Below are 21,331 nucleotides of genomic sequence, written 5' to 3'. Positions count from 1 at the left end.
AAAATTATAACAATACGTCAAAATGCAAAAGGAACAAATACTTTCTTTTGTCCATGACGCCATGGCAAAAAAATTGTGTATACAAAAATGATTGTAAAATCTAAAGCAGCCTAAGTGTAGAACATGAACAGAGAAAGTTTCTTTATTCTTCACCTTCACCTTTTATTATTTTGCCATGAACCATCAACACATCACCATTGTGAACACCCATATATTTGAAATTTTCTGTAAGTGGCAGCTCACAATTTTGACAAAACAAGTGATGAAAACAAGTGCATGAAGCACAAATTATTTGTATAATTTTGTGTTTTTCAAAGAGCGGACGCGATGGCGCTAGGGTCACACCACGTGTTAGGCTTTTCGCCCGATGCCAAATTATTTGCATTTATCAATGATCAAGGAATTCTTCGTATATGGGACACAGATACAAACGAACTAAAGCAGGAGTATACACCAAATCTGCAACTGTCTGGACCATGCACTGCATTCACGTGGTTCATTGCTGGTTCTGTATCCGGGGAACCAACCGAAAAAAAGGTAATATACTTTATATCATAACTATGGCTTTGTCTCATATAAATACGTTGTTGTTTTGTTATTGTCACAACAGTTTAAGAAAGCTCGGAAGTTGCATGCCGGTTCTACTAAAGATGAAGGAGCAATTTACCTTGCATTAGGTACTAGTAACGGAAATATTTCCCTCTATTCCTACGCTTTGGGCAAGGTAATAAGCCATCTCTAGTAAAACAGTGTTAAAAGGAATATACTTTTACAGATTGAAAGAACTTTAAAAGGCGAAGGGCATAGTGGAAAAGTAACTTGTCTAACTCAAGATGATGAAGGTCACCTATATAGTAGTGGCGAAGATTGCCAGATAATAGTTTGGTCAGTCGCTGATGAAAAGCAGCTATCATCGTGGTCAGTGGGGACAGAAAAACCATATAGCATTGTATATTCGAAAATATCAAAAAATTTGGTGGTTGGAGGACGTCAAATTAAAATTTTCTCAACAGCTTCGCAAGAACTGATGCAAACATTTACAGGACATACGTCTGATATAAATTTGATGAGTTTTTTGGAATTAGATGAGAGTATCGAATATGTTCTCAGTACATCACGGATGGAACGTATAATATGTCTATGGAAGATTGGCAAAAAAGGTCGAAATAAAAGTGCAACGTGCACATTGCTTATGGAAGACGTCGCACACTGCCTCACTTCTCATGTGGATAATGACCGTAATTTGAGAGTAGCGAGTGTAACTCGCAGTGGTGTAATACATGTGTACCTAATTGCTGTAGAAAAGTGAGTTGTCCACCATAATTTTGATAGTTCCTTATTTACATTTGTATTCTCATTTTAGCATAAAAGCAGAAAAACCTATAAAACCAAAACTAACTATAGAAATCGCATCGGACAGTGCCACCGTAATTGCTCCTATACCAGCCATTTCAGTGTCCTTACGGCATAGCGCCCATCCCCAAGAACTTATTTTTGGATATGGAAACTCAAGCTTTTTAGTTTTTGAACGTTTAAAACCGAATTTCGCTGAAAAGCTGCAAGTCCTAATACGTGCCGATCCAAAATTACTATACTTAACACAAGGAAAATTATCCAGAAAAGATGGCAAATCTGGGGGGGCACTAAAGACACTCACTCCAATTGTCAACGAAGCCAAAGTAGACTACAAGTCTACTGTAACAGTTTCAAAGAAAAAGTTGAAGGCAGTAGAAATGCCTATGGAGTCACGATTACAAAATTTGAACTTAAATGCACTTCCCGGTGGAGTAGCGCCCCAAGCACAGAGCAAAGTACAGCTATTGGTGCAGGCTCTGCACAGCAAAGACAATACGTAAGTATGAAAGTATTATTTGAAAGTATCTCAACATCGAACAATCATCCAACAGTTATTAAATATTTATCAATAATCTATTCAGTCTTTTACGCTCCGTGTTGCACACTCATGACACTAAAACAATACAGTTAACCCTTCATAAACTACCGGTGCCATACGTGGGCCCATTAGTCAATGAGTTGACGCAGTTCATGCAGCAAAAACGTATGAAGTAAGTAGTCGCTCACATTACTCAAGAGTTATTCTATCATAGCGAATTCGTATAATAAATATTTTCAGTGTCGAATATGCAGTTGATTGGCTTAAAATTTTAGTACAAACACACTCTAGCCAACTAATGGCTTTGGGATCTGAAGATCTGCTAAACAAATTCGGTCCATGTATCGGAATAATAGAGCATCGTGTGAACTGCCTTAAAGAATTGTCAAAGTTTGTTTGATTTTTTAAATCTAAATTGCAGAAGGTTTAACTACTAAAAATGTTCATTTCACAGAGTTGCTGGGCGACTGGATTTGTTGATTAATCAAATAAAACGCAACACTGACGAAGACAACTTAAACAGTGCAAATGTTTTAGTGTACGAAGATAATGGTATGGAAAAAATAGTAACCATTACTTTATTTTCTTTGTAATAAACAATTGATTTATAGATTCATCTGACCCCGAACTGGAAGATGAGGGGGAAAAGAGCTCACCTGACGATGAATGGGACGAAGATATTGAAGACACTGTCGAAAATATGGAACAAGATAGTGAAGATAACGATGAAAGTGAGAATGAAAATGATGATGACAGTGATGCTGACGAGGGAGAAGAAATGGATACATAAAACTTATATCCATTCACATTTCTTTGCAATTTAGCAGATGTTAACTGATAAGTAAAAACAAAAAAACATGTTACCACAATCCAATGTTATAGTTCTTTATATATATAAATATATATATGTGGAAATATCATATTTAATATTTATGTTTATATTTATATATCCCATGGCGGCATTTGGGGTGCAGGAGATTGTTGGTAAGAACCTCCGAGCGGAAGATGGGTTTTATTCGGAACTTTCGTGGAAGAAATTTACTATGTGGTTTGCCATTTCCAGACGAGAGATGGTTGCTACTACAATTCTGCAATTTTACATTTCATATCCCAAGTAAATTTGGAAACCGGACCCATCAAATAATACTCATGTGCTTCTAGGCAATTTAGACAATACCACTTGGATGACTCAATGATATTTTACCTGGTTTTCTATTGGGTAATGCAAATGTTTATTCAAATTACCACCCAAAATAAATACAATTATTCTACCATCTAACATCAAATTTATTTTTTGTTTTGTAATATAGCGTACAACAATTACTAAATAATTTTATCAGGAAACTCTGAGTGAACCCTGTATGTTTTTCTGATAATCTCTCAATATCAGTAGATATTAATAACAAAACTTTGATTTAACTTCAATAAGAGGCAGCCAGCTGAGTTTGTGTCTTCAACATTTTTAATTTTCTCACTAAATTGGTTCCAAATTGCCCTTCAATAAAGTTGAAAACTATTCTAAATTCAATTTGTTTCACAATTATAAGCTTTTCAGCAATCTAATAAATAAAGATTGCAGTTTGAATGTTTTTATAGTGACTAAACGAATTGCTGGAAATTATATCTAAAACCTGCGCTCCAGCGACATTCCTACTTCATACTTGTGTCTAGATTTTCTTGTAATTTTTTGCTATTTTGTGCTTTTTAAAATGCTTTCTGTTGTCTTATTTTGCCGTGGCGCGCTGGAGTACTTTCAAATGGAAATTTTATATAGCGTTTAAATTAAGTTTACCAATTCGCTTTCAAGAAGCTAATAAGCCCGTTAGTGGATGAGTCGTGTGTAGTTACTTCACTCGGTGTAGCTAATTCGGGTTCAATTGCCTTGGCTAATTGTTTACCCAATTCAACACCCCATTGATCAAAGGAGTTAATATCCCAGATTATGCCCTGTGTGAAGATTTTATGTTCGTATAAAGCTGTAAAACAAAAAAAAATAGTCGCATTTCATTGTTGTATTAGCAATTATTAATTTTTATATTAGTTACCAATAAGTACGCCCAACGTGAATGGTGTAACTTTCTTCACTACAATTGAGTTGGTGGGCCTGTTACCAACAAATGTCTTATGTGGCAACAGCTCTTCCAATTTCTCACCGGACAAACCAGTCTTCTCGAGTTCCACACGCGCCTGTGCTGTAGTTTTTCCTTGCATCAACGCCTCCGTCTGGGCCAAGAAATTAGCCAAAAGAATTTTATGATGTACTCCTCCAGATATTGGATTATGTGTCTGTGCTGCTGCAATGAAATCGCAAGGGATCAACCTAGTGCCTTGATGAATCAGTTGATAGAAAGCATGTTGACCATTGGTGCCTGGTTCTCCCCAAACGATTGGGCCAGTTTTGTAAGTGACTACCTTGGAATCCGTCTTGGTTACAAATTTACCATTACTTTCCATATCACCCTGCTGGAAATAGGCCGCGAAGCGATGCAAATATTGATCGTAAGGAAGTAGAGCATGTGTCTCAGCATTGTGCAAGTTTGAATACCAAATACCCAAAAGCGCTAGTATAACAGGTGCCTTAAAAATAATTTTTTTTTATTTACAGTCACTATCAAAAATTATACTAACACTTCTAAACTTACATTTTGTTCCAATGGCGCAGTTCTAAAATGGTTATCTAGAAAATAGCCTCCTTCAAGCAGTTGCTCAAAGTTTTCAAAGCCTATTGACAGACAGATAGACAAGCCAATAGCTGACCAAAGTGAGTAACGCCCACCAACCCAATCCCAGAATCCAAACATATTCTTACTGTCGATTCCGAAAGCAGTAACTTTCTCCTTGTTCGTAGACAACGCTACAAAATGTTTAGCAACGGCGGCGGGCTAACATGAAGAATGAAGAAATAAAAGTTAGCGAATATATAATATTTTTTACAGAAGGAAACTTTACCTCTTTCACTTGCTCGAGCAGCCAGTTCTTTGCGGAGGTAGCATTAGTTATCGTCTCTTGAGTTGTGAATGTTTTCGAGGCAACAATAAACAGTGTTGTCTCATAATTAACACGTTTCAGAACTTCCGCCAAGTGTGTTCCATCAATATTCGAAACGAAATGTGAGCGCAGACCCTTGCAGTAAGGTTTGAGGGCTTCGGTTACCATTAATGGTCCCAGATCGGAGCCACCAATACCAATGTTAACAACATCAGTTATTTGCTTTCCGGTACAGCCACGCCATACACCTGAGAGGACCTGATTGGTGAATTCCTTCATATGTGACAATTCCGCTCGCACTAACGGCATAACGTCATTGCAATCGACAAGAATCGCTTCATTTCCGCGATTGCGAAGTGCAACATGGAGTACAGCACGACCTTCCGTAATGTTGATGGGTTGTCCAGAGAACATGGCATCGCGCGCTTCAGCCACTTTACGTACTTTTGCTAAGTCAAATAACAGAGACATCACATCCTCTGTAATGCGGTTCTTTGAATAGTCAATCAATATCTCGCCATCGTTGGGAGTCTTCAAGCGAAGGCTAAATACGAAAAAATACGAAATCATAGTATGAAATAGAAATGGTGTAAACTCTTATATCTAATATTATAATTTATATATTATTATGGAACACTCAACAACCTTCTTGGTTTTTTTTTATTTTTGTACATACATATATAGGTGCTAACTTTGAAGTGAAAATTAACACTTTTTAGTTGATAAATTAAAAGCCTATAATTGTCACTCCGAATACCCCAGGTATACAAATTATCTTACGCTTTTACTCATGGTACATAAAAATGTGAATAGCCTAGAAAATTTCGATTTTATCTACATTATATTTCTAATTTGTTACGAAAATTCAAATTTAATTCAATATGAATATATTTAAGGATATCTTTCAGCTCGTTACAAATTCAAGTTATATACATATGAATACATATATTTGGGTATATATGTATGATGCCGTAGATATGGTGAACTACTTTCACATCACTCAAATCGCTTTTTACCATGGTGTGTACATATGTATGTATGCACATTTAACCAATGTATTGAGTTGTGAAAATTTTGAAGCTATATACTAACTGAGTTGAGTAAGCCGCTACAAGGCACAGTCTGAGCACGTGAAACTTTAACTCACCGGGGTACCAGTCTCCCATTAAATTAATATTTCATGCATATATAAATTTGCTCACGTACATACTTACGCTAAATTTGTAGTGATAGGCAATCCAATCTAAGATTCAAAAGTTAATTGATAGAAATAACCTGCCGGCATATATAGTTATATGTACGTATATAATTTACCCTGTGTAGGTCAATAGCAAGGTCTGCGATACATTCATTCAGTCGTTCATTAGAAATTAAGCTGTTAAAATATTCTTATGGGTTTGAATAACCGTACATACACTCACTGCCATACAAAAGTATGTGTATGGTCGTATGTTATAAATGTATGTATATGAATGTGCTTTTTCACAGCTTTGCAAATATTTATATGACCTGATACATATACAGTAATATGTATGTAATATCATGCACACATGTGCATACAATATTTCCTATCCAATATACATATGTATTATTGGAGATTTTAGTGCAGATAGCTTTTTTGGGAATCATTCAGTTGATGCAATAACGGTTGAAACTGATAAGTATATATTGTAATCACTTTGTTCAGAGAAAATTTCTTAAGTACAGATACGCTTAATTTATTTAAAAGACAAGGCATGCACATTTTTAAACATAAATGACTTTTATTTGTTATTGAAATTGTGTAGTTGACGTTGGAGTATATACATATGCATCATTCAAACTTTACGTCTAAACTTTCCATTACTACTAATACAATGATTGATCGGGGACTTTTTACCCCGGGCCCGAACTCGAGAGTAATTCGAATGATATGAACTAGACATAATTGGAAAGGGCGGGCAAATTTGCAATTTTCCCCCGCATTTGAAAATCCTAACCTCATAGGTTCTCTATAGAAACGCCAGGAAAAGCGTAAAATTATGAATTTACAAAAATATTCTTATACATATATATAATGCGCTCTCGTCAAAAGATTTTTGGTTGAATGGGGGTTTTTTTTGGTTAGCTTTATTCATTTCTCACTACAATCCGTTTTGGCAATTAGTCCCTCAAATTTATTTTGAATGGTATTACAAACGTTTAGAACAATTGCAATAATAGAATTTTAATAAAATATGAGGGGCGTGTTCCACAAATGTTTCCATCAAGATGCACGCAAAAAAGCTGCAAGCGCCAAATATATATACTTATATACATACATATAAAAAAATATGTAAGGTATTTCTTAAAACGCTTTAAATCAAATATCAAACAAAAAGAATGTATGAATGAATATTGTCCTTTTTGGTGTTTGTATTTAAGTAAAATAAGCGCGGGTAATAGGGAATTTTTTTAAACTTATACACGACTAAGCATTTTGAATGCTAAATATTCATATTTATTCTTAATGCCTATTTATACAAAAATAATGTAAATCAAAAGGCCCATATATTTCTTTCATTTGTTTGCAATAATTTTTTAAATTATGTCTACGCACTTAAATATTATAAACAAAACTTTCGTGAGAGTAATGGAAAGCCAACCCTTCATGAGATACACGTATGTATGTATGATAACCTGTATATGTATGTATAAATATGAGATATACGTGTGATAACATATATATTTATATATACATACAAATGTGGATATACACATCCAAAAATTGTGTTCTTATACAAAAATTTTACCACCCAATTTTTTACACAGCCAAATTACAACCTACATGTACATCCCAAGACGACTCACCTATACTTTTTAAAGCGATTCGGATCCTGAGCGAAGAGTTCCGTCATATTAATATTTTGGCCAGTAGACATATAAAATCGCTCCAAATTTTTATATGCCGGTTCATCTAAAAGGAATGGAAGTGGTCCTGCCATTTTTCTAATATTAATGTAACTATTTGAGACTAAACTTTTGCAAAACCGCCGATTTTTCCGTGCAAGTACTAAACGTAATTTATGCAGCAAATAGTACAACTGACTACGATGACAATTTATTTATTTAATAAAACAAACTAAGTGATAATGCTGAATTATTGCAACTTAACCACTCTCGCACGGATGACCAGAAAAATTTATAACGACTAAACCAATAGGCGAAACAAATTCAATTTCTCTTTACGCAGGTTTGTCAATGTCGAATGAAAAACTAAAGTCTTGAACACAAATCTTGCATAAGTGTTTAAGTTTTGTTCACTTAAAGCGACTAAGCATAGTGTCACAATATAAGGCGTGCCAGACTGTTTGATGCACATTGAAGCTTCCTTATTTTCATTTTGATTTTAACCCAGTATAGCTTTAGATTCTGAATTGTTATAGTTACTTTCAATATATGTATGGAGCCCAAACATATGCATGTTTAGAGAGCAGTTTTGAAAATGTTGGGTCTTGTAATAATTTTAACGTAACTTATTTTGTTTAATTGCTTCGTTCAATATTTAATTCTGACATTTTAATTAATTTTCATTTATATAAATTAAAATAAAACGTTGACTAGGTGGTTTCAATGCTTTTTTTTTAATAAAACAGAATGACAAAAAATTACTGTATAACTGTTAGCCATAGCCGAATGAGTGGGTGCGTAACTACCATTTGGAATTCAGAGAGAACGTTGGTACGAATCTCGATAAAAGATCAAAATGAAGAAAACATTTTTTCTAATAGCGGTCACCCCTGGGCAGGCGATGGCAAATCTCCGAGTATTTTTCTGTCATGAAAAATCTCCCCATAAAAAATATCTGCCGTTCGGAATCGGCTTGAAACTGTAGGTCCCTCCATTTGTGGATCAATACCAAGACGCACACCACAAATAGGAGCAGGAGCTCGGCCAAACACCCAAAAAGGGTATACGCGCCAATTATATATATATATAATTGTTGCTGTAGCTGAAAACGAATATCATTGCTATCTGGCATATTTTATACAATTATACCATGCGATTAAGGTCATAGAATAGTTGTTAACAATCAATTAATTTAATTAAAACTTTTACCATATACATTCTTACCTGAGTAACGAACTCGTAAACTTTTTACTTTTGCTTATACTTTTATTACTTAAGCAAGTTCAACAAGTGTATTGTGTTTCAGGGTTAAAGTTATAAAATTTACTTAAGCTTGTGTCAAAAGAACATATAACAGCGACATCTGTAAGTCCGTTTTGTAAGCAATATTAACAGTTTTTGACAAGGTGATTTCATTAAAGTACTAGCAATAAGCCAACAACTTAAAAAGTAAAAGTAAAAAAAGAAAAGGACTAACTCGTTGAACAGCCGACATGAAATGGGAGCAAGAAGCATACCTATGCGCGTTGAGTACTGAAGGTGGTGCCATTGAAAAACAGTTACTTTACTCTGACGTCAGTTTTCGTCGCAGTACAAAACAAACTAACAGAACAAACAAAAGTAGGAGAAATTACATATTTGTGAAAATTCAGTGAATAATTTTGTAGTATTGTGATTTGTGAGATTTAAACTAAACAAACTAATGCAAACGAAATGTATTTCGCTCCAAATGTATATCTCCCATGAACAAGCGCACCTCATAAAAAATATCTGCCGTTCCGAGTCGGCTGAAAACTGTAGGTTCCTCTATTTGGGGAACTACATCAAGATGCACGCCACGAATCGGAGGAGGAGCTCGATCAAGCCCAAGAGTGTAAGTGTCAATTATATATATTATATATGTAGGTATATTAGGGCGGGTTGATTTAAAAATCGCTCATTGCTCTGTGAAAATCGTATTCTAGGGATCAAAATAAGAAACTTTGCCGAAGGAACCATACCTCTAAAACGAATTCGAAATCCCACTTTGACCCATTTAGAGTGCTCCAATCGAATCCAAATGTATGACCGACCCCCACTAACTTTGGACGGCCGATCCACCCATGCCAGTGACATACCCCCTGGAACTCCCCTGGGGGTTCCCCATACAATCATTTCAAAATATCACCATTTTTGGCTTTACATGAGAAAAGAAACTAAAAAGTTCGTCCCAAATTGGAGGGCATCAGAATTCGTTTTAGAGACATGGTTCCTTCGGCAAAGTTTCTTATTTTGATCCCTAGAATATGATTTTTACAAAGCAATGGGCGATTTTTTTGCCTCCCCACAAATCGACCCGGCCTAATGTATATATTATATATATTATATTATATATGTTAAATATAATCTTAAAATCACAATATTACTAAGCCATTCACTGGTTTTTGATCCCCGGAGATGACGTCATCGATTTTCAAAATCACGAGAAATAAAGTAGCGATTTTCAGTTGGCGCCTTTTGTATTCAGTATACCGTGATTATCGTCAGGTTTGGGGCTTATGAACTAGAACAGAAGACGAAAGATAAGAAAGGCAGCCGGTTCTACGTTACCGGAATGACTCGGGTTTTTCCCGACCAAGGGCTGCCGCCCCAGTATACTAGCCCTTTCTAGTGTACCGTATTTTACCCCCAATCTTTCGTCACAGGAGCAACTCATTGCAGCCAGTTTGCTCCAAATACCTCTCTTTCGGGCTGGCGTCGAACCCAACGCCGGACCTGAAGTATTCTATTGCTGCATTTGCCACAAACGGCTCCACCCGAACTCCACCTCGATTAGGTGTAACCAGTGCAACGGCACATCACACTGCCGCCACTAACAACACCTCAACGGTAAGGAGCCCCCAAGAGCAACATAACTCCCTCACTAACCCACAACCCTCCTGCTCCTACCCCAAAGCGGGGACAAACCAGCAGCTCTTGGTCCCCCGCACAGTCTGCTCCGTGTGTCAGACCGTAGTTCCTCGGAACTTGACAACCGTCCAATGCAATTCTGCAGTGGCTGGTGCCATTTTCGGAGGTGCTCCGGCCTGCACACCACCCGTGAGTGAACACGCGACTACGTTGCCCCCTGCTGCAGAGCTTTGCACCCGCAACCGCCCCCAGTGGCGCGGCCATCAGACAACATCAGGCCACTACCCATTTTGCGGAACGTACAACAGGACCAACGCAGACAACATCACGCATCCCTCACCCCCCGAATTACGACGACACTCCCGCGAAGCTTCAAGCTTTTGCAATTAAACTGCAACGGTCTCACGAGCAAGATTGACGAGATAGTCGGCTTCATGAGTCGGTTCGGAATCAAGATAGCTGCGGTCCAGGAGACAAAACTGCACGCTAGCTCCCCCCTGATTACCAGGGACGGCTACAATGTGCACCGAAAGGACCGCGAGCGAGACAACGGTGGTGGTCTAGCGTTCATAGTACACCATTCAGTGCAGTATCGTCTTATTGATGAAGGCATCGACCGCAGGGACAGCACCTTAGAACGTCAAGGTATAGCTGTCCGGTCAGGCGATGCCGAGCTCGAAATATTCAATATTTACATACCCCCTGTCACCTGCTGCCCGGCAGGATGTCTCCCTGATATTGGTGCGCTCATCAGGGGAGAAAACCGATTGGTAGTAGGTGACTTCAATGCGCATCACGATCTTTGGCATTCAAGCCTGCCAAATGATCGTAGGGGACAGCTATTGGCAGAGCAGATAGACGATTCGACGTTCAGCACTGTAAACGACGACGCCCCCACTAGGGTAGTGGGCAATTGCAGCAGCTCGCCTGACATAACAATTGCTAGCGCTGGTCTGATAAATAGCATAACCTGGCGACTTATGCTATCGCTTGCATCAGACCACTTGCCCATTATCATCTCGATCGAGAGACCTGCCGACTTCGTTTCCGCGGATCACCGGTCATACATCAACTTTAACAAAGCTGATTGGACCAGATTCGCGGAATTGACTGAGGACATCTTCGCAGCCCTACCCACTCCCACCGATGTGCGCGCAGGCGAACACGCATTCCGCAAGGCGATCACAGCCGCCGCGGCTCGCTTCATACCTGCTGGACGGATCCGGGAATTACGTCCGAATTTCCCAGCCGAAGCAGCCAGTTTAGCTAACGAGCGTGACCACCTACGCCAGGCCGATCCCGGGGATCCTCGAATAAAGGATCTCAATTCGGAGATCCGGCAACTGGTCACCCAACATAAGCGGACCAAATGGGTAGAGCATCTGAAGTCCTGTAATTTCACCTCTGGTGTGAGCAAGCTCTGGTCCACCGTAAGGTCCCTGTCGAACCCGACGAAGAACAACGACAAGGTGGATATCACCTTCAACGGTCGTACTTCGTCGGATCCGAAGAGATGCGCGAGCTATTTAAGCTGACAATTTATACTGCATCCTCCGGTCGACAGTTCCAAACGTTGTGCCACCAGACGGTTGCACAAACTCCTATACAACAGTGCACCGCTTACTTTCACCAGCGACGAGGTTCAGGGGGCCATCAAACATATGAAACCATCAAAAGCCATTGGCCCCGACGGACTAAACATGCTGATGTTGAAAAAGCTGGGTCCATTGGGAGTAGAATACCTCACTAAGATCTTCAACCTGTCCATGGCCACTCTCATCATTCCTGATAAGTGGAAATTAGGGAGAGTGGTCCCACTACTGAAGCCTGCGAAATCGCCAACCAAGGGGAGTCTTATTGTCCAATAACTCTCCTTTCCCCAGTAGTGAAGACGCTTGAAGCCCTTCTACTCCCACTCCTCACAGAACACCTTACTCCAGCCCCACACCAGCATGGTTTCCGTAGAGGGCACAGCACCACCACGGCACTCACCGTCATAAACACCCAGGTAAATCACGGACTAAACCAAAACCGCCCCTGCGAGAGGACTGTCCTAGTAGTGTTGGACCTACAAAAGGCTTTCGATACAGTCAGCCACGCCACGCTACTAGATAACATTTTACAGTCGACATTCCCGCCAGGGCTGAAGAGGTGGACCGCGAACTACCTGAGTGGTCGTCACTCGTCGGTGATATTTCGAGACCAAATCTCAAAACAGAGAAAAATAAAGCAAGGAGTACCGCAGGGTGGTGTCCTTTCACCCTTGCTTTTTAATTTCTATATTTCGAAACTCCCCCAGCCACCAGCGGGACTCTCACTGGTCTCATACGCCGACGACTGCACGATAATGGCGTCGGGCAATGACATTGATGACCTATGCTCTAAAGTAAACGACTACCTCGCCCGGCTTTCTCGCTTCTTCACTGCGAGAAACTTAAAACTTTCTCCCACTAAATTCACGGCGACCCTTTTTACCACCTGGACAAAGGAGGTCAAGCTGCAACTTCAGGTGCACGTCGATGATACCCCAATAGCGATGGTTAATAACCCCAGAATTTTGGGAGTCACCTTTGACAGCTTGCTCACCTTCTCAGCGCACACAACCGCTATTGCAACGAGAGTACAGAATCGCAACAAGGTCCTCAAGTCGCTCGCCGGCAGCACTTGGGGCAATGACAAAGAAATGTTGCTGTCGACTTTCAAAGCAATAAGCCGACCGGTTCTCAACTATGCCGCGCCTGTCTGGTCGCCTGGAACCACTGATACGCAGTGGACGAAGCTCCAGACCTGCCAAAATTCTGCCATTAGGACCGCGACAGGATGTCTCCTGATGCCCCAAATTCAGCACTTGCACGACGAGACTCACATGCTCCCTGTTAAGGAGCACAACAAAATGCTCGGCAAGCAGTTCTGCTAGGGTGTCACCGTAGGCCTCACCCATGCAGACACCTGCTCGAGCCTGAGCCACCTCCCAGGCACATCAGTAGACACTTCCTCAACTACATGGACGAGATCCAGGACCAAACAGACAGACCACTCCAGGATCAGATAGTGTAACCAGGATCAGACCATTAACGACATTCATCGGGAGACCCTTACCACCTTCTTAAGCTCCCGACCCCCGAATGCCGTTATCGGAGTCCAACCACCACCTATCGCAGACGAAGAGCTCCAGCTTCCCCGAGACTCCCGCGTAACCTTGGCACAATTACGTTCTGGATACTGTAGCAGGTTAAACTCCTACCTATCCAGAATCGACCCCGACATACTAAACTTATGTCCAGCATGTGAGGCATCCCGCACGACACTAACCACCTTTTCACATGCCCCATCAAACCCACTCATCTAACACCCCTCTCCCTCTGGACCCAACCCGTCGAAACAGCCAGTTTCCTGGGCCTACCGTTAGATGAGCTAGACGAAGACGACCGGTAATTACACTACACTGACAGGGCGAAGATACTGCTACAACAACAACAACAACGAAAGATAAGAGATAATCGTTCAAAACAGACGAGAGGATTGAAGTTTTCGCTAAGATTTTTAAATTTATTTAAAATCAAATATTAATATTTATGCACTGAGAAAAACTACAACCATTCAATCAAATTCAATCGTTTCCACGACAGTCGGTTCTACGTTACCGAAACGACCCGGATTTATATCCGGCCAAGGACTGTCACTCCAGCAGCATTCCCCATGTGCTATTACAACAACAACAACAACCATTCAATTTGAAAAATGCAAAAGAGCGGTGAGAGGAAATTATGAGGAAAATAAATTTTCCTCCTTGAAGTACGGCTCTCGAATGAAAAAGTAAGCATACATTTCATTACGTACATATATAATTTATCGCAAACTGTTGTTTCCATTGTATTTTCTTTCAAGATATAAGTTGACTTGACAAACCGGAGCAAGAAAAAAATTGGCGAAAATATACGGAGCCTTACTCCGCTTTCGGAAAATGACATATACAACCTTGTTTTTATTTCAAGGTCATCAGCTCCGAGCGGCAAAGTTTTGGATATTCCTATGTCGGTGACCTCAATCATGTCAAGGCATTTCTCGATTGTGGAAATGCAGCTTTTGTTTGTTTTTGAATCTCTGACCCGTGATCAATTCAGTCCATCCTCCTTCCCCCAGAAAAATTTGCAGGGGCATGAATGCTGCAGATAGATGCAAAACTATTTATGTATTTTTTTCTAACTTTACTTAGTAATACCTTGATTTTTCTTTTTTTTAGTGCAAATATTTTTTTTAGATTTAAGATTTAAGACTGAAATAATATATGTTTTATTAACATTGTGAATTGAGGTTGAATTAATATTTTGCCATTTTTTAATATTTTTTAAGATTTAAGACTGAAAAGATATTTTTTGAATTTTTATAAATACTTTATTATACACATAAGTAGATGATCTAATTTTTCGAGGTTAACTAAAAATCCATAATTAAAAAGCGTAATTTCCCATACAAAATTTCTCTCCCAAAATATGGGATTATAAAATAATCCTAGATAAAACCATACTTTTTGACATGCAACCCTGTGTTTTCTGTGTAATAGATCATTATTTTTACGAGTTCAAAGCCGTCAAAGAAAACAGATTTGTAGATATAATTCTAATAAAAAAATTGTTAGGTATTATGCGTACTATGCGTTCATATAACAGAAAAATAGCGTGTGTCCGTAAACGTGTGTCCTCTTATTACTTATTATAAAATGTAATATCAAATTTCAAATGCGTATTGCTGTCATAATTTTTTGAAACCTCAGTAAACGTCGTTTACGGATTTTCTCCAACTGCTTATTAATAGCAGGCAATTGCGCAATTAAATTAGCTATTCCTTCTTCTTGTATTTTTTTTATATCGTTAATAATAATTAAACAAACCAAAAACACCGAACTGTTCCACCAAAAGAGTCATTCCCATGGCAGCCGGTTCTACGTTACCGGAATGACTCGGGTTTTTCCCGACCAAGGGCTGCCGCCCCAATAAACCCCACCCCTTACGTCACAGGAGCAACTCCTCGCAGCAACCTTGCTCCAAATACTTCTTCTCAGAGCTGGAGTTGAATCCAACCCTGGGCCAGAAGTATTCTATTGCTGCGTCTGCCATAAACGGCTCCACCCGAACTCCACCTCGGTTAGGTGCAAGAAGTGCATCGGGTGGAGCCATCTTAAGACCTGTTCAGGCCTTAAGAAACATAGGGAGTGGACCACACGGTATGTGGCCTCGTTTTGCTTCCGCCAGCAGGCGTCTAATGCCTCCACGGCTACTACCCCCCCTGATAGGCCGGCACTACCAACCGCCACCACAACCCACACCTCCACGGTGAGGAGCCTATCGGAGCGCCTGACTTAACCCATCGTCTTCCCTCCTGCTCCAACCCCAGTGCGGGGACAAACCAGCAGCTCCTGGTCCCCCGCACAGTCTGTTCCGTGTGTCAGGCCGTAATACCTCGGAATGTGGCATCAGTCAATTACAATTCTTGCTATGGCTGGTGCCATTTTCGGAGATGTTCCGTCCTGCGCACCACCCGTGAGTGGACAATAGGCTACGTTGCCCCCTGCTGTAGAGCTCTGCACCCGCAACCGCCACCCATGGCGCGGCCGCCCACCATCAACAGGCCGCAACAACAACAGCGGATTACACAGCAGGCCCAACGTAGGCAACCCCATGCGTCCCTCACCCCCCGAGCTACAACGACATCACCCAGAAACTTTAAGCTTCTTCAATTTAACTGTAACGGACTCAAGAGCAAGGTCGACGAGATAGTTGACTTCATGAGCCGGGACAGTATCAAGAAGCTGCGGTCCAGGAAACCAGGCTGCACGCTAGGTCATCTCTGATCACCAGGGATGGCTATAACGTGCACAGACATGATTGCGAGCGAGACAATGGTGGTGGCCTAGCGTTTATAGTCTACCACACAGTGCAGTATCGTCTCATTGATGAAGGAATCAACCGCAGGGACAACACCTTAGAATGTCAAGGCATAGCTGTCCGGACAGGTGATTCAGAGCTCGAAATTTTTAACATTTATATACCCCCTGTCACCTGCCGCCCGGCAGGATATCAGAGTATAGGTGCGCACATCAGAGGTGAAAACCGGACAGCAAATAGACGATTCGACATTAAGCACTGTGAACGACGAAGCCCCCACCAGGGTAGTGGGCAATTGTAGCAGCTCGCCTGACCTAACAATAGCTGGCGCGGATCTGATAAATAGCATAACGTGGCGACCTATGCTATCGCTTGCATCAGATCACTTGCCCATTATCGTCTCGATTGAGAGACCTGCCGACTTTGTTTCCGCGAACCACCGGTCCTATTTTAACTTTCCGGCTTCACGGAATTCACTGAGGACACCTTCGCCGCTCTTCCCATCCCCACCGATGTGCGCGCATGTGAACGCGCATTCAGCGAGGTGCTCACAGCTGCTGCGGCTCGCTTCAGCTTTAAGGACATCCGTCCTTATTTCCCAGCCGAAGCAGCCAGCTTGGCAAACGAGCGTGACCACCTACGCCAGGCCGATCCCGGGGATCCCCGCATAAGGGATCTCAATTTGGAGATCCAGCAACTGGTAGACCAACACAAGCGGACTAAATGGGTTGAGCCCTTGAAGACCTGTAACCTCACCTCTGGGGTGAGTAAGCTCAGGTCCACCGTTAGGTCCCTGTCGAGCCCGACGAAGCACAACGAGAAGATGGCTATCACCTTCAACGGTTGTACTTCGTCGGACCCGAAGAGATGCGCGAGCTATTTTAGCGGGCTTTTTATACTGCATCCTCCGGCCGACAGATCCAAACGTCGTGCTACCAGAAGGTTGCACAAACTGACCAACGACAGTGCGCCACTTACTTTCTCCGGTGATGAGGTGCAGGGGGCCATGAACAAATCGAAAACATCTAAAGCCAATTGCCCTCACGGACTAAACGCGGTGATGCTAAAGCACCTGGGACCTTTGGGAGTAGGATTTCTCACAAGGGTCTTCAATCTGTCCCTGGCCACTCTCATCATCCCTGACAAGTGGAAAGCAGGGAGAGTGGTCCCACCACTGAAACCTGGGAAACTCGCCAACCAAGGGGAGTCTTATCGTCCGATAACTCTCCTTTCCCCAGTAGTGAAGACACTTGAAACCCGCCTACTCCTACTCCCACTCTTCACGAAACACCTGGCCGAGCGCATAGCACCACCACTGCACTCACCGCCATAAACGCCCAAATAAATCGCGGGCTTAACCAAAACCGCCCCTGCGAGAGGACTGTCCTAGTAGCGTTGGACCTAAAGAAGGCTTTCGACACAGTCAGCCATTCGATGCTACTAGATGATATTTATCAGTCGACACTCCCGCCAGGGCTAAAGCTGTGGTCCGCAAACTATCTGAGCGGTCGTCACTCGTCAGGGACTTTTCCAGATCAAACATTAAAGCAAGGTGTACCGCAGGGTGGTGTCATTTCTCCCTTGCTGTTCAACTTCTATATCTCGAAGCTCCCCCAACCACCAGCGGGAGTTTCCCTGATCTCATACGCGGACGACTGTACGATAATGGCGTCGATCAATGACATCGATGGCCTGTGTTCCAAAGTGAACAGTTACCTCACCGACCTTTCTCGCTTTTTCACTGCGAGGAATCTCCAACTTTCCCCCACCAAGTCCACGGCGACCTCTTCACCACCTGGACAAAGGAGGCCAAACTGTCCCTTAAGGTGAAAGTCGATGACACACCAATACCGACAGTAAACAACCCCAAAATTTTGGGTGTAACCTTTGACAGTTTGCTCTCCTTCTCAGCGCACACAACCGCAATTGCCACTAAAGTCCAAAACCGCAACAAGGTCCTCAAATCGCTTGCCGGCAGCACTAAGGACAAAGACAAAGAACTGTTGCTATCGACATTTAAGGCAATTGGTCGGCCGGTTCTAAACAATGCAGCGCCCGTCTGGTCGCCTGGAACTAGTGACACGCAGTGGACAAAGCTTCAGACATGCCAAAATACTGCCATTCGGACAGCAACCGGTTGCCTCCTGATGTCCCCGGTTCAACACCTACATAACGAGGCACAAATGCTCCCAGTAATGGAGCACAACAAACTGCTCAGCAAGCAGTTCCTTCTAGGATGTTACCGCAGGTTTCACCCCTGCAGACACCTGCTTGAACCTGAGCCACCTCCCAGGCACGTCAGGAGACATCTCTTAGACTTCGCTGACGAAATCCAGGACAAAACTTACCGCAATCTACTGGACCTGACAGTATTTAGACAGTCAATAAACGACATTCACCGGGAGACCGTCACCACCTTCTTAAGCTCCCGTCCTGTGAGTGCCGTAATCGGAGTCCAACCACCACCTACAGCAGATGAAGAGATCCAGCTTCCTCGTGAGACACGTGTAATACTGGCACAATTACGTTCTGGATATTGTAGCAGGTTAACTCCTACCTATTTAGAATCGACTCTGACATACCAAACACATGTCCGGCATGTGAAGGCACCACGCACGACACTAACCATCTTTTCACATGTCCCCTAAAGCCGACTCATCTAACACCCCTCTCCCTCTGGACCCATCCCGTCGAAACAGCATGTTTTCTGGGCCTACCCCTAGATTAGCTAGACGAAGACGATAGGTGATATACCCGACACTGGCGGGGCTACTGTTACTGTTAACAAACAAACAAACCAAAAGAGTTTCTATAAAGAAAAACTTTCACAATAGTACTGACAGCTGATTCTCAATTTTGCAGGTAATCTGCCATATGTGTGGGTGGATTAATTTTGTGGATTTATTTGTAATTAATACATATGTGAACACACTTTTAGATGTAAGACGTAAATGAATTTTACATGTTAACGTACCTGAAACATATTTTATAATAAACTGCGTTTATATCTAACTAGCTTATAACTCTGCTATTCTCATCCTTTTTCAAAATGCATTAAAATATCATCCGGCAACATCATTCCAGCCAGGTCGAGTAATAGATGTATGGCAAAGCGAAGACGAAGACGAACGGCAGAGTTATACTATGCTCCCACGGCACGTAATTCGCTAATTAGAATCCGTAATTTACTTTGTCAGCTCTGCTTCTTGTCTTGCTCTTTGCGTTTTATTATTACTCGAGTTATACATCAGTTCGCTGGCAGTTAGTCTCCCAAAGTAGTTGTAAAAAGACATTTTATAAGAATATTCACCAGTTAATATTAACTTTTCAAAGGACTCACCTTCTTCCAGTTCAAGCTTTCAGAGACAAGAATTCCACAGTATTTAGGAAGAGTTGGAACACTTCAGTAGAGGAAATTTGTTTTCCTCCACCTTTCTTAATATAAATTATTGTTAAAGCACTATGTGCTTATTAAAAAAGAAAACCGGAGGTTTTTTGTTTGTAGCGCGATGCGCTCTTCTTTATTGCAACTCAAAAACGGAACTGAACTTAACTTATAAATTAAAATCTAACTTGTCCCTATTCTTGGCACAATTATTTTTCTGGCAAATACTCTATTGTTGTTGTTGGTCTGAAAAGCGTGGAATTCCAATGTTGTTGTTGTAGTTTGTATAGGTAAATGAATATGGAGTTGTTGTTGTAGTCTGCACTTGTCGGTAAGTATGAATATGATCCCTACCACTGCAGTTATGTGAATTAAATTTGTGGGATCATGAAAAGTTTAGCTTTCCCACGCTAATGCAAAGTAGCTAAGTCTGCACATGGTATTCATGTGTCACTCGTGGGAGTCATGTGTTAACTGCCCCCCTCGTAAATTTAGACCGTCCTCGGCCGGTTTTATGCTCTTTGCTGCTATCTCATCTCTTTCTATCTTATCCTTTTTCACTTTGGTTGCTTTGTATTTTTTGATTACAAAGGTTATGGCAACAACGATGACTATGATAATTAGTATTGATCCTCCCTGAATTGAACGAGTTTGAATGTCGTCATGTAGTTTTTCAATGTATCCAAGATTCTTCAAATTGATTCTGTGTAGGTACGGTAAGCTTAAAAGTTCCAAATCTTCCATCAAATTCACAAACTGGGTTGAGGGAACTCCCGGGTAGAGTGTTGCTATTGCCTTTTCGTTGACAAAAGTCGTACCGTTTACGTGAATTGTTTTATCAAAAGTTATTAAAAAGGTGCCAGATATCGTGACTGATGAATTGTCTGCTTCTTGAACTTCAACAGTTTGGTCATTTATTATAATTACCCCATTTTCTACCTCGGCAACTGGTTCGAGTTGGTTGAATGTAGTTTTACATGTAGCTTTGTGATTGTTAAACAGTTGTTGCACACACGTCGCACCTAATTTTACTCTACAAAATTTAGCTGTTAGTGCCGTCGTGCAATTTGGGACAGGAATGGTTGAGTCTCCACAGTCCGCAACTTTATTAGTTTCTAAGAATATTGTCCTTTGGTCATGTGCCACTGGAAACACCCTAACTAAACTGCATAATTTTTTTATTCTTGGAAATTTAATTATAAAGTAAATTAATTCATTATTTTGAAAAATTTTCATCTTAGAATTACTTATAATATCTCTTATACTAACATTTGCAGCAAGCTCAGTGATTAATATTTTTGAAATTTCTTTTGTGTCAAGAATAATAGGATTTACTATATTTACTTTTCCTAAAACTATAGAATAAATTATATTCTCTAAGTCAGTTATAACTGCCCAGTTTCTTGCCGTCAATAATCCGTA

At 41.1% G+C, this 21,331-nt stretch overlaps 2 protein-coding genes across 3 annotated transcripts; one reads left to right on the top strand and one right to left on the bottom strand.

The window, feature by feature from the left end:
• The first annotated feature begins 275 nt into the window (after positions 1-275).
• On the top strand, positions 276-2,821 carry LOC129246060 (WD repeat-containing protein 43). Of its 2 annotated transcripts, none has more exons than XM_054884581.1 (8): positions 276-537; positions 617-724; positions 776-1,305; positions 1,364-1,852; positions 1,938-2,066; positions 2,135-2,284; positions 2,349-2,446; positions 2,506-2,821. In XM_054884581.1, the coding sequence occupies exons 1-8, from the start codon at positions 328-330 to the stop codon at positions 2,682-2,684; spliced, it is 1,893 nt and encodes a 630-aa protein (XP_054740556.1). In that variant the 5' UTR covers positions 276-327; the 3' UTR covers positions 2,685-2,821. The 2 variants fall into 2 exon arrangements, with proteins under 2 accessions (XP_054740556.1, XP_054740555.1); XM_054884580.1 differs by having other exon boundaries at positions 277-537; positions 611-724.
• A 392-nt stretch (positions 2,822-3,213) lies between these two features.
• LOC129246061 (glucose-6-phosphate isomerase) lies at positions 3,214-8,091 on the bottom strand. The gene is made up of 5 exons (XM_054884582.1): positions 7,712-8,091; positions 4,844-5,426; positions 4,537-4,776; positions 3,940-4,471; positions 3,214-3,870 (listed from the first exon to the last, which is right to left on the bottom strand). The coding sequence occupies exons 1-5, from the start codon at positions 7,843-7,845 to the stop codon at positions 3,683-3,685; spliced, it is 1,677 nt and encodes a 558-aa protein (XP_054740557.1). The 5' UTR covers positions 7,846-8,091; the 3' UTR covers positions 3,214-3,682.
• Positions 8,092-21,331: the final 13,240 nt, after the last annotated feature.

The sequence above is a fragment of the Anastrepha obliqua genome, chromosome 4 (assembly GCF_027943255.1).
Source record: "Anastrepha obliqua isolate idAnaObli1 chromosome 4, idAnaObli1_1.0, whole genome shotgun sequence".
Classification (NCBI taxonomy): domain Eukaryota; kingdom Metazoa; phylum Arthropoda; class Insecta; order Diptera; family Tephritidae; genus Anastrepha; species Anastrepha obliqua.
The sequence above is the reverse complement of the archived record's forward strand: the minus strand, read 5'-3'. Positions and strand labels throughout refer to the sequence as shown.